This window comes from Carcharodon carcharias, chromosome 8, assembly GCF_017639515.1.
Source record: "Carcharodon carcharias isolate sCarCar2 chromosome 8, sCarCar2.pri, whole genome shotgun sequence".
NCBI lineage: Eukaryota > Metazoa > Chordata > Chondrichthyes > Lamniformes > Lamnidae > Carcharodon > Carcharodon carcharias.
The window spans coordinates 103,409,293-103,422,510 of NC_054474.1; the positions used below are offsets into that span (position 1 = coordinate 103,409,293).

Genomic DNA, 13,218 nt, shown 5'->3' on the forward strand with positions numbered 1-13,218 from the left:
AATTCTTTACCGCAGAGGGCTGTAGAGGCTGGGTCGTTAAGTATATCCAAGGCTGAGATAGACATTTTTAATCAGTAAGGGAATCAAGGATTATGGGGGGAAGGCAGGAAAGTGGAGTTGAGGATTATCATCAGATCAACCATGACCTCATTGAATGGTGGAGCAGACTTGATAGGCCGAACGGCCTACTTCTGCTCCTACACCTTATGGTTTATGGTCTTATGGAGTCAGAGGATTCAGCCCAAACCTCTCCCAAAGGAAACTGGCAGTAATGAATGGGACATGGAGAATCGCGATCCTGTCAACCTACACTGGGTGTGAAGTGACAATGATGTACCGAGGTTGAGATGTCCCCAAGTTGAGGGCAGAATTGCCACCGAATAGTTTTAGAATTGCTGTGGGAGTTGCTGCTGAAATTTAGGACCCTGGTTAAGCAGTAATATTTGACACATGTAAATGTAAAGGGATGCACATAAATTGAAAGAAGCACCACAGGAAACTTGGAAGCTGCCTGGGATTTTCTCTGATCATATGACTTTCCATGCCAACGTAATGCCAAAAATTAATTTTGAAAACTGTACAGAAATATTTTGAATTTCATTACAGAGAAACAAACCATTCGGTCCAACCAGTTACCCTCCACATGAGCAAATAGTTCTAATCACATTTACCCACTCTGTTCCCAGATCCCTTTTCCCTCATCTGTCTGTCCAGTCTAATCTGGAATATTGATACAGTTTCTGCCTCAATCACTAATCCTGGAACTGAATTCCACATCCCCACAACTCTCTGGGCGAAGACATTTCTCCTACCCTCTGCTCTAAATCTCTTCATTTAATCCATTATCTATTACGTTGCTTGAAAGCAACATTTCACTTCAAGTAAATACACCCAACATTAGAGTAAAACAAAGAGCTTGTCTTTATGTTTTACCTTCTTTAACCTCAGGGCATCTCAAAGCAGTTTACAGCCAATTGACACCATAAGAAACAGGAGCAGGAATAGACCATACAGCAATTTGAGCCTGCTCTGTTATTTAATAAGACCATTTCTGACCTTCTACATCAACTCCGCTTTCTTGTTTCGTTAAGTATTTTTGAAGCTGGTCACTGTTGCAATGTCAGAAACCCAATAGCTAATTTGGTCATGTGGCAAATGTACAGATCATCTCTTTCAGTGAGGATTGAAGGATAAATCCTGGCCAGGCCACTGGGAGAAATCTCCTGCTCCTCTTTGAAATAACACCCTTGGATCTTTAGTGTCCATCTGAGAGGGCATATGGGGCCTCGGTTTAATGCCCCATCTGAAAGTGCAGCTCTCCCTCAACACTGCACTGGGGTGTCAATTGTTCCAGTTACTGGAGTGGGTCTCAACCTCCTGACTCAGTGGTGAGAGTGCTATCATTGGACATGGGCAGATATTACACATGCACTAAAATTAATTTCTCCTTTAAGTAGTGTGATAACCCAGGAGATTTGGGGCAAGAATGTAAACATGAAATATGCTTGAGGTGCCATGATTCACAGCATGTTCCCAGCTTGAGACACTTCACCATTGGAGAAGGTCTGGGTATCTGCTGTTCAGAGATGGGGACACTGACCGTGAAATGTTTCCACATCCTAGTGTTTCACTGGGAAAAATTATCCCCCCGTTAGAGGGGGGGGAAGTGCAGGAGCAGGTGCGGGCAGGGGCAGGTGCACCTCCGATTAGCGCCCCCGATCGAGGGCATGCCACCATTTTACATGGGCGGGCCAATTAAGGCTATGCGCTCCCTGTGCAAGCGGGGGGCAGGCGGTGGGGGGGGGTGCCGGGATTCACTCAGCCGAGAGTGCGCTCTTTTGCGCATGCGCGATAAAGAGTGCACCGATCTCCCTGAGACTAAGTGCTGCCTCAGGGAAATCGGCTCCAAATTAAAAATAGTTAAACAAATGATAGAATGATTTCCCTGACATGTCCCCTTATGTGACACTGTCATATGAGTTGGGACATGTCCATCACTTTAATTCAAGCCTTTATTAAGTATTTAATAACCCTCATGAAACCTCATCCCGCCTGTGGATGAGATTTCATGCTTTATCTGAAGCCCGGCAGCGCTCCCGGCCTGCCCATCAACCCAAGGTTGGATGGGCAGGGTCATTAACGATGTTAATTACTTTTTCAATGGCTTCAATAGACTGTTAACAGGTCGGCAGGCCCACAGCTGATTTAGCCCCACTCCTGCTCGCTGATCGGAAGATCTTTCCCACTGCCTTTTCACTGTCTTTTCTCAGTGTGTTCAAGATTTTGATCATCTCCCCTAATGCCTTCTTATTTAGCTTAGCATCTGGCCACTGATCCTGTGATGTGCTTTGGGCCATTTTACTATGTTAAAGGCGCTATATAAATGCAAGTTGTTGTTGTTGGAGGAGCAGTCAGAAGGACAGCTGCTGTCTTGCGCAGCTAATGTTTTATTTCACAGTAGCAATTGTAGAAACTTCAATTGAGGCACTTCGCTCAACTTTCTCGTACACAGTTGTGGCCTGAGCCAGAGATGGTAAGACAGAAAATTTCAGATCTCACACTTGTTCATTGTTACTCTGTTATTGCAGATTACAGACCTGATGAGGACATTGGATGGGATTCAGACGAATTTGTAAGTAACCTCATTTGCCTTTTCACATTACTGCGCTCTTGAAAAGTGTAACTGAAATATTTTCAATGTTGCATCCTGTGGAGATTTGATATTAAAAGTAAATGCAATGTCATTCAGACGGAGGATGATGATGACTATGAGGACCCAGACCAAGAGCAAGAGTCTGAGGATGATGATGGAGATTATGAATCACCAAATGAAGATGGTGAAGGACACAACAGTGACAATGACTATGAACCACCTCCTTCAAATGATGAAGAAGCTCATCAGATCAAGATATGTGCAGCAAAACCAATTTCCAATGACTCGGACTATGCAGGTACATTCCTAAATTCAGCCGACAGATTGGAGTTTAGTAGGAGCTGCCTGTTACAAACAGCAGATAATTCAGACCTGAGCAATTTCACAGAGGCTTGGATTAATTAATACCCTTGGACATGTAGCCAGAACAGTAGAGTACAAATTGAGAGTGGGCTTGGCCTAAATAGCCAAGTGGTTATGGTACTGGGTTTGTAACCCCAAGATCAAGAGTTCAAATCTCACAATGGCAAACTATGGAACAATGTGACTTCATCTGAAACAGATGGAAACAGGTTTGTACTCGAAAGAGTATCAAGAGTTCAAATCTCACAACAGCAATCTATGAAACAATGTAACTTCATCTGAAACAGATGGAAACGGGTTTGTACTCGAAAGAGTTACAAATTGAGAGTGTTGGTAGGTAGTTAAGGTCGCAATAGCTGTTGGATCAGTCACAACAAGGCTTCAATTTTCTATCAGAGGAAAAAGACCGAGAGCAGCCTCACTATGGAATTGCCATTTATTCAACAACGGTTTCATTATAAGTTTAATTCTGGTTTCTGAAAAGTATTTATATGATTATTATATCAGCTTTCATTATTCACATGCAGAGATTAAATTATTTAATTCCTGAGTTTTTAGATATTTAAGCACATGTATAAAGGAAACCTTCGCCGCTATGTAGATGTGAACTCTAAATCTGCTGAACTTCATGTGTTGTTACAATCAGGTGAGAGGGGTCGAATGGCTCCTCTGATTTCCCTCTCCTCATTTGACCACAAAAGGTCTTTTTCTTTGAAAAGGGTATGCTTGCCTATTCCATTAATACAACTTTTTACACACTGTGGTCATAAAAGAACCAATAGGACAGGTTTTCTTGAGGTTAACATAGAAGGAGGTTAGCTTGCCTTCCGGACTGAATGTTGAATTCAACAACTTGAACTTTTGATTATCTGCTCCTATCACTGCTTGCTTGTCCCTACAACCACACCACCCCCCCTCTCCCATTTCTCTCCCCCCGCCGCCCCCCCCCCCCCCCCCCCCCCCCACCCCCACCCCCACCTTAAACTAGCTTATATTTCACCCCTTTCCTTATATTCACTCAGTTCTGTGGAAGGGTCATGAGGACTTGAAACATCAACTCTTTTCTTCTCCGCTGATGCTGCCAGACCTGCTGAGTTTTTCCAGGTAATTCTGTTTTTGTTTTAGCTTTATTATACTTGAACTATGAAATAATAAGCTATGCCCCGACTTTCACACACACACAAATACAGATTACAGAGTGGGGGTGGATAGGGTGGTCAAATTAGAGCCCATAAGAAGTAAAAAGAATGTGTAGTCTGTAGTTTGGTGATTCAGCTGGCTTCAGGCTGAACTCGGTGGTTTTACAGCTTCTCTTCAGCGGCCCAGATCCTTCTGATTTAAAGATGTAGATGGCTGATTTTGTTATTCTTCAGGAGACGGTAGGGCTGGGTTAAATTCTTTTAAGAGATTTCTGTCTGCAGCAGGAGCATCCTTGGATAGTCATGGTCAGCTAATAGACTTGAAGTTTGCCAAGTGAGTTGGAGAGAGAGGGAGGCAGGAGGGACCTCACTTGGGTCTTCTCTCTCAGCCTCAGCTGTTTGCCCTCAGTCCTGCCGACAAAACATAGGGCAGAATTTTATAGTCCCATCACGGTAGGGTGGGGCCGTAAAATGCGGCAAGCATTCAAAACTCCATTGACTTCAGCGGGACCGTAAAATCCTGCCGGCATAAAATTCTGCCCATGTGCTTAAAACATACAGAGCATTGGCTTGTCATGTGACCTTCCCTTTCCAATTGCCAGGGGGATCCAAATAAGGCAATTGTTACTATATTCCAAGGGTAACTTGATTCGATCATGTCTGGTAAGCTCTCTTAGCCAGGGTCCCATTGTCCATATGATGCGATTTCACAGTTCATCTCCAACCTGATTACCTCAGGTGATTGCTTCAGCACCTTGTTAATGGGACAGGAGATGTGGGTTCCTCACATTCCCCAAGAGGTCATTGTCTTTAGTGGGTTTTGCAGACTTGTTGTGTCCATTCCATTGAATTGAAATGTGGAATGTACAGTAATAAAAATTGGTTAGCCATCATTAGATGTGATCTTAAGTTACCTTTAGCCTCTGTTTTTTAAAAAGCCTGTTTTTAAAAGTTAAGTTCAAGTTTCCAGCCGGTGAATTAAAAATGATTATTTGACTCAAAACACATTTTCATGACGGTGTACAACAGTTGAATTTATAATATTCTGGGGCACAATTTTTTGTCATGCCTGACCCGAAGGGGAGTAAAATATCACACGATATTTCACTCAATGGGCATGTGTGGGTGCCGGAGCGGTGCCTGCCATTAATTAACAGGCCACTTAAGGCCTTCAGCAGTCGAATTGACTGTGATTTTTCCTTGCCCGTACGATTTTCTGCTTGTTGCATGGACAAAATTGGCAGGCGGCCAGCCGACATTTTCACAAACCGCATCCAAGGGCATGATAAAATGGGTCAGCAGCATTGCCAGTGTGAGTAGTGAGCAGTTTTGGAGATAGTTTGGAGCTGATTGCTTATTGGTACTTGGAAGCTTCATCTCTATTTGAGGCTTCATTGTTAGCATTTCCAGGCCTCATTTCAGGACTCATTGCTGTCTTCCAGGCCCCTGGAAGATTCAAACCATGTGGACCCTTCCAGGTATCAAACAGCCTTCTATTACCCTGGTAATGGGGATTCTGGTCTTCACTGGTGACACCTCCACTGAGGAGGAAGAGAGGGGAAGGAAGCCATGTGCCCCAATGCAGCTTCCAAGGGAGGAACCTGTGGGAGGAGAGGTGCAGGCACAAGGGATGCAGGGCCAGCTGGCAGTCCAAGGAGAAAAGGGCCACTGAAGACAACAATACGCTGTTGCTAGAGTTTACAGGTAGCGATGCAGTTGCCTCAATATGTCCGAGGTACAATGCCGATGGAGGCTCCGCCTCTCAAGTAACCTCCATTTGTCAGATGATTGGGCCTGAGATCAGCTCCGACTGTGTGGGTGGACGCAGTGGCGCTGTAGGTCACAATGGCCTCAACTTCTATGCCTCCGGCTCTTTCCAGGGGTCAGTGGGGGATCTGTGTGGAGTCTTCCAATCAGCTGTCCATAGCTATGTCAAGCTGGTGACAGAAGCTCTGTTCAGGGGGGTACTGACCTTCATTCTTTACTGTACGGATGAGGCCAGCCAGGGTAAGAGAGCCAGAGGCTTTGCTGGGTTCCCCCGTGTCCAGAGTATAATCGACTGCATACATGTGACCATCAAGGCACTAGGGGTCAGCCGGGAGCCTTCGTCAACAGGAAGGGATTCCACTCCATAAGCGTGCAGATAGTGTGTGACAACAGGATGCAGATTCTGCAAGTCTGTGCAAGGTACCCTGGCAGCTTGAGGTGTACATCCTGAGACACTCCCAGGTGCTGAGGCTCTTCAGTGCTCCAGCCCGACTGGATGGATGGCTGCTGGGTGACAAGGGCTATCTGGTGAAAAGGTGGCTCACAATGCCACTCTGCCTCTGTCCTAAGAACAGAGGCAGAGAAGCATTACAATATAAGTCATACCTCAACAAGGGCGGTGAAGAGAGGACCATAGGTCTTCTCAAGATGCGCTTCCGATGCCTAGACCGTTCAGGGACAGCATCGCAATATCCCCCCCCAGAGCGGGTGTCACTGATAGTGGTTGCATGCTGCACTCTCCACAATCTGGCACTGGCAAGGGGGGACCCACTGGAGGAAGAAGATCTAGAGGCAGCTCCAGAGGCCACAGAGGATGAGTCCAGTAGTGAGTCAGAGTAGGAGCACAGTGAGGAGAACACTGAGGGTGTGGAGCCAGACCTCAGTAACCTCCAGGGAGGCAGGGACAACAGGGATGCCTTGACCCAACACTCCTTTAGCTAGGTTACCAAAGATCAGCTTCGACAGCATGCCAGGGCTGCTGCTTCCATCCTGGATATCTGAAAGGACCCTTTCATTTGAACACAAAGTCCATTCAGTGCCTGTGCAATAAAGTTTAGAGCCACTTGCATCCAGCATTAAATACTGGCGTACCCTGCACCAATAAAATAAAAAGGTGAAGCATACACAGGCCATGACAACAAAAACAAAATTTATCTTATTGTGACAATTCCAAATTATGTACATGAACTTTTCTGTTCTTCAATCCCAGGCCAGTGTAGATAAAGTAAACAGAAATGAATGTAAAATCACCCTCTTGTGCTCATGGTGCCTTTAAATCACAAAATCTTAACGGCACAGAATGAGGCCATTCAGCCCATCATGTCTGTACCGGCTCTCCAAATGAGCATTATGACTTTGTGCCATTGCCCTGCCTTCTCCCTGTACCCCTGCACATTGTTGTTATTCAAATAATCATCTAACGCCCTCTTGAATGCCTCAATTGAACCTGCCTCCACCATACTTCCAGGTGGTGCATTCCGGACACGAACCACTCATTGTGTGAAAAAGTTTTTCCTCATGTCACATTTGCTTCTTTTGCAAATCGCTTTAAATCTGTTCCCTCTCATTCTTGATCCTTTTATGAGCAGGAACAGTCTCTCTATCTACTCTGTCCAGCCCCCTCATGATTTTGAACATCTCTATCAAATCTTCTCTTGGCCTTCTTCTTCTCCAAGGAGAACAGTCCCAACCTCTCCAATCTATCCTCATAGCTGAAGTTTCTCACCCCTGGAACCATTCTTGTCAGCTTCCTCTGCACTCTCTCCAATGTGTTCACATCCTCCCTATAGTGTGGCACCTAGAACTACACAATACTCCAGCTGAAGTCTAATAAGTGTCTTATATAAATTCAGCATAACCTCCCTGCTCTTGTACTCTAGGCTCCTATTAATAAAGCCCAGGATACTATATGCTTCATTTACTGCTCTTTCATCCTGTCCTGCCACCTCCAATGATCTATGCACGTAATACCCCCAGGTTTTCCTGCTCTGGCACCCCATTCAAGATTTCACCCCCTATTTTATATTGTTTGTCCATGTCCTTCCTATCAAAATGCATCATCTCACACTTCTCCGCATTGAACTTTGTGTGATACCTATCTGCCCACTCCACCAACTTGTCTATGTCCTCTTGAAGTTTCCACACCGTCCTCACAGTTCACAACATTCCCAAGCTTCATATCATCTGCAAACTTTGAATTTGTGCCTTGCACACCAAGGTCTAGATTAATATATATCAGGAAAAGCAACGATCCCAATACCGACCCCTGGGGAACTCTACTACAAGCCTTCTTCCAGCCCGAAAAATATCAATTGACCATTACTTTCTGCTTCCTATTTTTCAGCCAATTTTGTATCCATGTTGCTAGAGCCCCTTTTATCCCATGAGCAATAACTTTTCTCACAAGTCTGTTGTGTGGCACTGTGTCTAATGCCTTTTTAAAGTCCATGTACACCACATCAACAACATTACCCTCATTGACCTTTTCTGTTACCTCTTCAAAAAACTCCAGCAAGTTAATTAAACACAAATTCCCCTTTAGAAATCCATGCACCCTCTTTCTTATTAACCCATATTTTTCTATGTGACTACTAATTCTGTTCATATGTCCCACAGTCCCATACACATGTCTCACATTCCTGTGCACATGATCATACTCCAGTATACATGTCCACACTCCCATACACATATTCACACTCCAGTACACATGTCCACACTCAAACACACGTGTCCATACTCCTGTACACATGTCCCACACTCCCATACACATGTCCGACACGCCTGTGCACATGTACATACTCCAGTACACATGTTCACACTCCAGTACACATGTTCACACTCCAGTACACATGTCCACATTCAAACACATGTCCACACTCCCATACACATGTCCACATTCCTGTATACATGTCCACACTCAGTACACTTATGCACACTCTCATACACATGTTCACAAACCCATACATAAGTCCCACACTCCCATGCACATGTCTACACTCCCGCACACATGTCCACTTTCCCGTTCACATGTCCACACTCCTGTTATACATATCCACACTCCTGTATACATGGTCCACACTCCGGTACACATGTCCCACATTCCCATATACAAGTCAACACCCCCGTACACAGGTCCACACACCCGCAGACGCATTGACACCCCTGTATAAATGTCCACAATCCTGCACAAATGACCACACTCCCATATACATGTCCCATACTCCTGTGCATATGTTCACACTCCAGTACAAATGTCCACATTCAAAAACACATGAACCACACTCCAGTACACATGTCCACATTACCGTACAAATATCTACACACATGTACACATGTCCAACACTCTAGTACACATGTCCACACTCCCGTACAAATGTCCACACACCCATTCACATGTCCAATACTCCAGTACACATGTCCACACTCCCATACAAGTGTCCACACACCCGTACACACATACTACACTCCCGCACACATGTCCACATCCTGTTCACATGTCCCACACTCCCATACACATGTCCCACACTCCTGTGCACATGATCATACTCCAGTACACATGTCCACACTCAAACAGGCATGTCCACACTCCCATACACATATCCCACACTCCCATATACATGTCCAACACTCCTGTGCACATATACACACTCAGACGCACATGTCCACACTCCCATACACAAGTTCACACTCCAGTACACATGTCCACACTGAAACACACATGTCCACACTCCTGTATAAATGTCCATGCTCCTGTACACAGATCAACACACCCGCAAACATGTTCACACCCCCATACAGATGCCCACACTCCTGTATGCATGGTCCACACTCCCACACATGTCTCACACTCACATACACATGTCCACAATCCTGTACACACGTCCACACTCCCATACACATGCCCACACTCCTGCATCATGGTCCACACTCCCGTACACATGTCCCACACTACCATACACATGTCCACAATCCTGTACACATGTCCACATTCTTGTATACATGTCCACATTCTCATGCACATTTATACACACCTGCACACATGTTCACACCCCCGTACACATGTGCACACTCCCGTACACATGTCCACACACCTGTACACATACCCACACTCCCATACACATGTCCACATTCCTGTACGAATGTCCACACTCATGTACACATGTCCATACACCTGCACACATGTGCACACTCCTGTACACATGTGCACACTCCCGTACACATGTCCACACTCCTGTACACATACTCACACTCCCATACACATGTCCACATTCCTGTACGAATGTCCACACTCATGTACACATGTCCACACACCCGCACACATGTTCACACACCTGTACACATGTGCACACTCTTGTACAAATGTCCAACCTCACGTACAAATGTCCACACTCCTGTGCACATTTACACACTCCCGTACACAGGTCCACACACCCGCAGACATGCATACACCTGTACAGATGTCCACACTCCCATACACTTGTCCACACTCCCCTACAAATTCCCACACTCCTGTACACATGTCCACACACCCGTATACATGTTCACACCCATGGACAAATGTCCACACTCCTGTACAAATGTCCACACTCAGCATACATGTCCACACTCCTGTACATGTGCCCACACTCCCATACGCATGCCCACACTCCTCTACACATGTCCACACTCCAGTACACATGCCTGCACTCGTGCACACATGTCCCACACTCCTGTACACATACCCACACTCCCGTACACATGTCCACATTCCTGTACGAATGTCCACACTCATTTACACATGTCCACACACCCGCACACATGTTCACACACCTGTACACGTGCACACTCTTGTACAAACGTCCAACCTCACGGACAAATGTCCACACTCCCATACACATGTCCACGTTCCCATACAGATATCCACCCTCCCATACAGATGTCCGGACTTGAATATACAAGTCCCACAGTCTCGTACACACGTCCCATATTCCCATACACATGTCCCACACTCCCGTACACATGTCCCACACTACATACACATGTCCAGACTCCAGTACACATGTCAACACTCCCACACACATGAACACATTCCCATTCCCATGTCCCACACTCCAGTACACATGCCCACACTTCCATACATATGCCTCACACTCCAGTACACTTGTCCATACACATGTCCACACTGCTCATGTACACAAATGCTGCTCGTGTACACATGCTGCTGCTCTAGTCCACATAATGCTGATCCTGTTCACATACTGCGGCTTGTGTACACATAATGCTGCTCCTGTACACATACTGCTGCTCCTGTACGCATGCTGTTGTGGCTGTACACATACCGTTGCTCCTGCACACATACTGCTGATCCAGTACACATACTGCTGTTCTTGTATGCATATTGCTGCTCGTGTACACATACTGCTGCGGCTGTACACATACTGCTGCTTGCCTACACATATTGCTACTCCTGTATACATACTGCTGCTCCTGTGAACATGCTTCTGCTCCAGTCTTCATACTGCTGCTCCAGTCTTCATACTGCTGCTCCAGTCTTCATACTGCTGCTCCAGTCTTCATACTGCTGCTCAAGTACACATACTGCTGCTCAAGTACACATACTGCTGCTCAAGTACACATACTGCTGCTCAAGTACACATACTGCTGCTCAAGTACACATACTGCTGCTCATGTACACATACTACTGCTCCTGCACACATGCTGCTGCTCCTGTACATGTATTGCTGCTCGTGTTCACACACTGCTGCGTGTGTTCACAATCCGCTGTTCTAGTCCAAATATTGCTGTTCCTTTACACATAATGCTGTTCTTTGCACATACTGCTGCCCCTGTACAGGTACTACTGCTTGTGTATACATACTGTTGCTCCTGTACACATACGGCTGCTCCTACACACGTGCTGTTGCTCCTGCACACATACTGCTGCTCGTGTACAAGTATTGCAGCTCATGTATGCATTTTGCTGCTCCTGTACACATACTGCTCACGTACACAAACTGCTGCTCCTGTACACATAATGCTGCTTGTGTATACATACTGCTGACCCTATATACATACTACTGCTCCTGTACCTATACTGCTGCTCATGTACACATACTGCTGCTTGTGTATACACACTGCTGCCCCAATACACAATCCGTTGCTCTTGTACACATACCGCTGCTCCTTGTGTACACATACTGCTGCTCATGTACGCATGCTGCTGCCCATGTATGCATGCTGCTGATCCTGTACACGTACTGCTGCTCATGTACACATACTGCTGCTCGTGAACACATACTGCTGCTCGTGAACACATACTGCTGCTCATGTACACATATTGCTGCTCATGTACACATACTGCTGCTTGCCTACACATATTGCTGCTCATGTACACATACTGCTGCTCCTGTAGACATACTGCTGCTCATGTACACATGCTGCTGCTCGTGTACACATGCTGCTGCTCGTGTACACATACTGCTGCTCGTGAACACATGCTGCTGCTCATGTACACATACTGCTGCTCGTGTACACATACTGATGCTTGTCTACACATATTGCTGCTCATGTACACATACTGCTGCTCCTGTACACATACTGCTGCTTATGTACCCATACTGCTGCTCATGTACACATATTGCTGCTCATGTACACATACTGCTGCTTGCCTACACATATTGCTGCTCATGTACACATACTGCTGCTCCTGTAGACATACTGCTGCTCATGTACACATGCTGCTGCTCGTGTACACATACTGCTGCTCGTGTACACATACTGCTGCTCGTGTACACATACTGCTGCTCGTGTACACATACTGCTGCTCGTCTACACATACTGCTGCTTGTCTACACATACTGCTGCTCATGTACACATACTGCTGCTCCTGTAGACATACTGCTGCTCATGTACACATGCTGCTGCTCGTGTATACATACGCTGCCCCTGTCTATAGACTTCTGCTCCTGTACACATACTTTTGGAAGTGTACATACTGCTGTAATTTGGAAACACAGCAGCTAATTTGCACATAGCACGCTCATACAAACAGCAATGTGATAATGACCAGATAATCTATCTTTGTGATGTTGATAGAGGGATAAATATTGGCCACGGTGTCCTTCATTACTGCATTCTCTTCTTCAAAATAGCACCATTAGATCTTTTCCCTGAGAGGACTGAGAACATCCTATGGACAGCACCTTTAACAGTGCAGCACTCTCTTAGTACCACACAGGATTTGTGTTAAGTCTTCCAGTGGGACTTGATTCCACGACCTTCTGATTGCGAAGTGACAGTGTTAATCACTGAGTGACA

General features: G+C 45.7%; 1 protein-coding gene across 1 annotated transcript in view; it reads left to right on the top strand.

Annotated features, from left to right (window-relative positions):
* The window catches only part of LOC121281204 (lymphocyte cytosolic protein 2-like), a 153,894-nt gene that overhangs the window by 71,601 nt on the left and 69,075 nt on the right, over positions 1–13,218 (top strand). The window contains exons 6-7 of the mRNA XM_041193978.1: positions 2,589–2,632; positions 2,750–2,951. Of these exons, the coding sequence (XP_041049912.1) occupies positions 2,589–2,632; positions 2,750–2,951 (246 nt within the window). The remainder of the gene's footprint in view (positions 1–2,588; positions 2,633–2,749; positions 2,952–13,218) is intronic.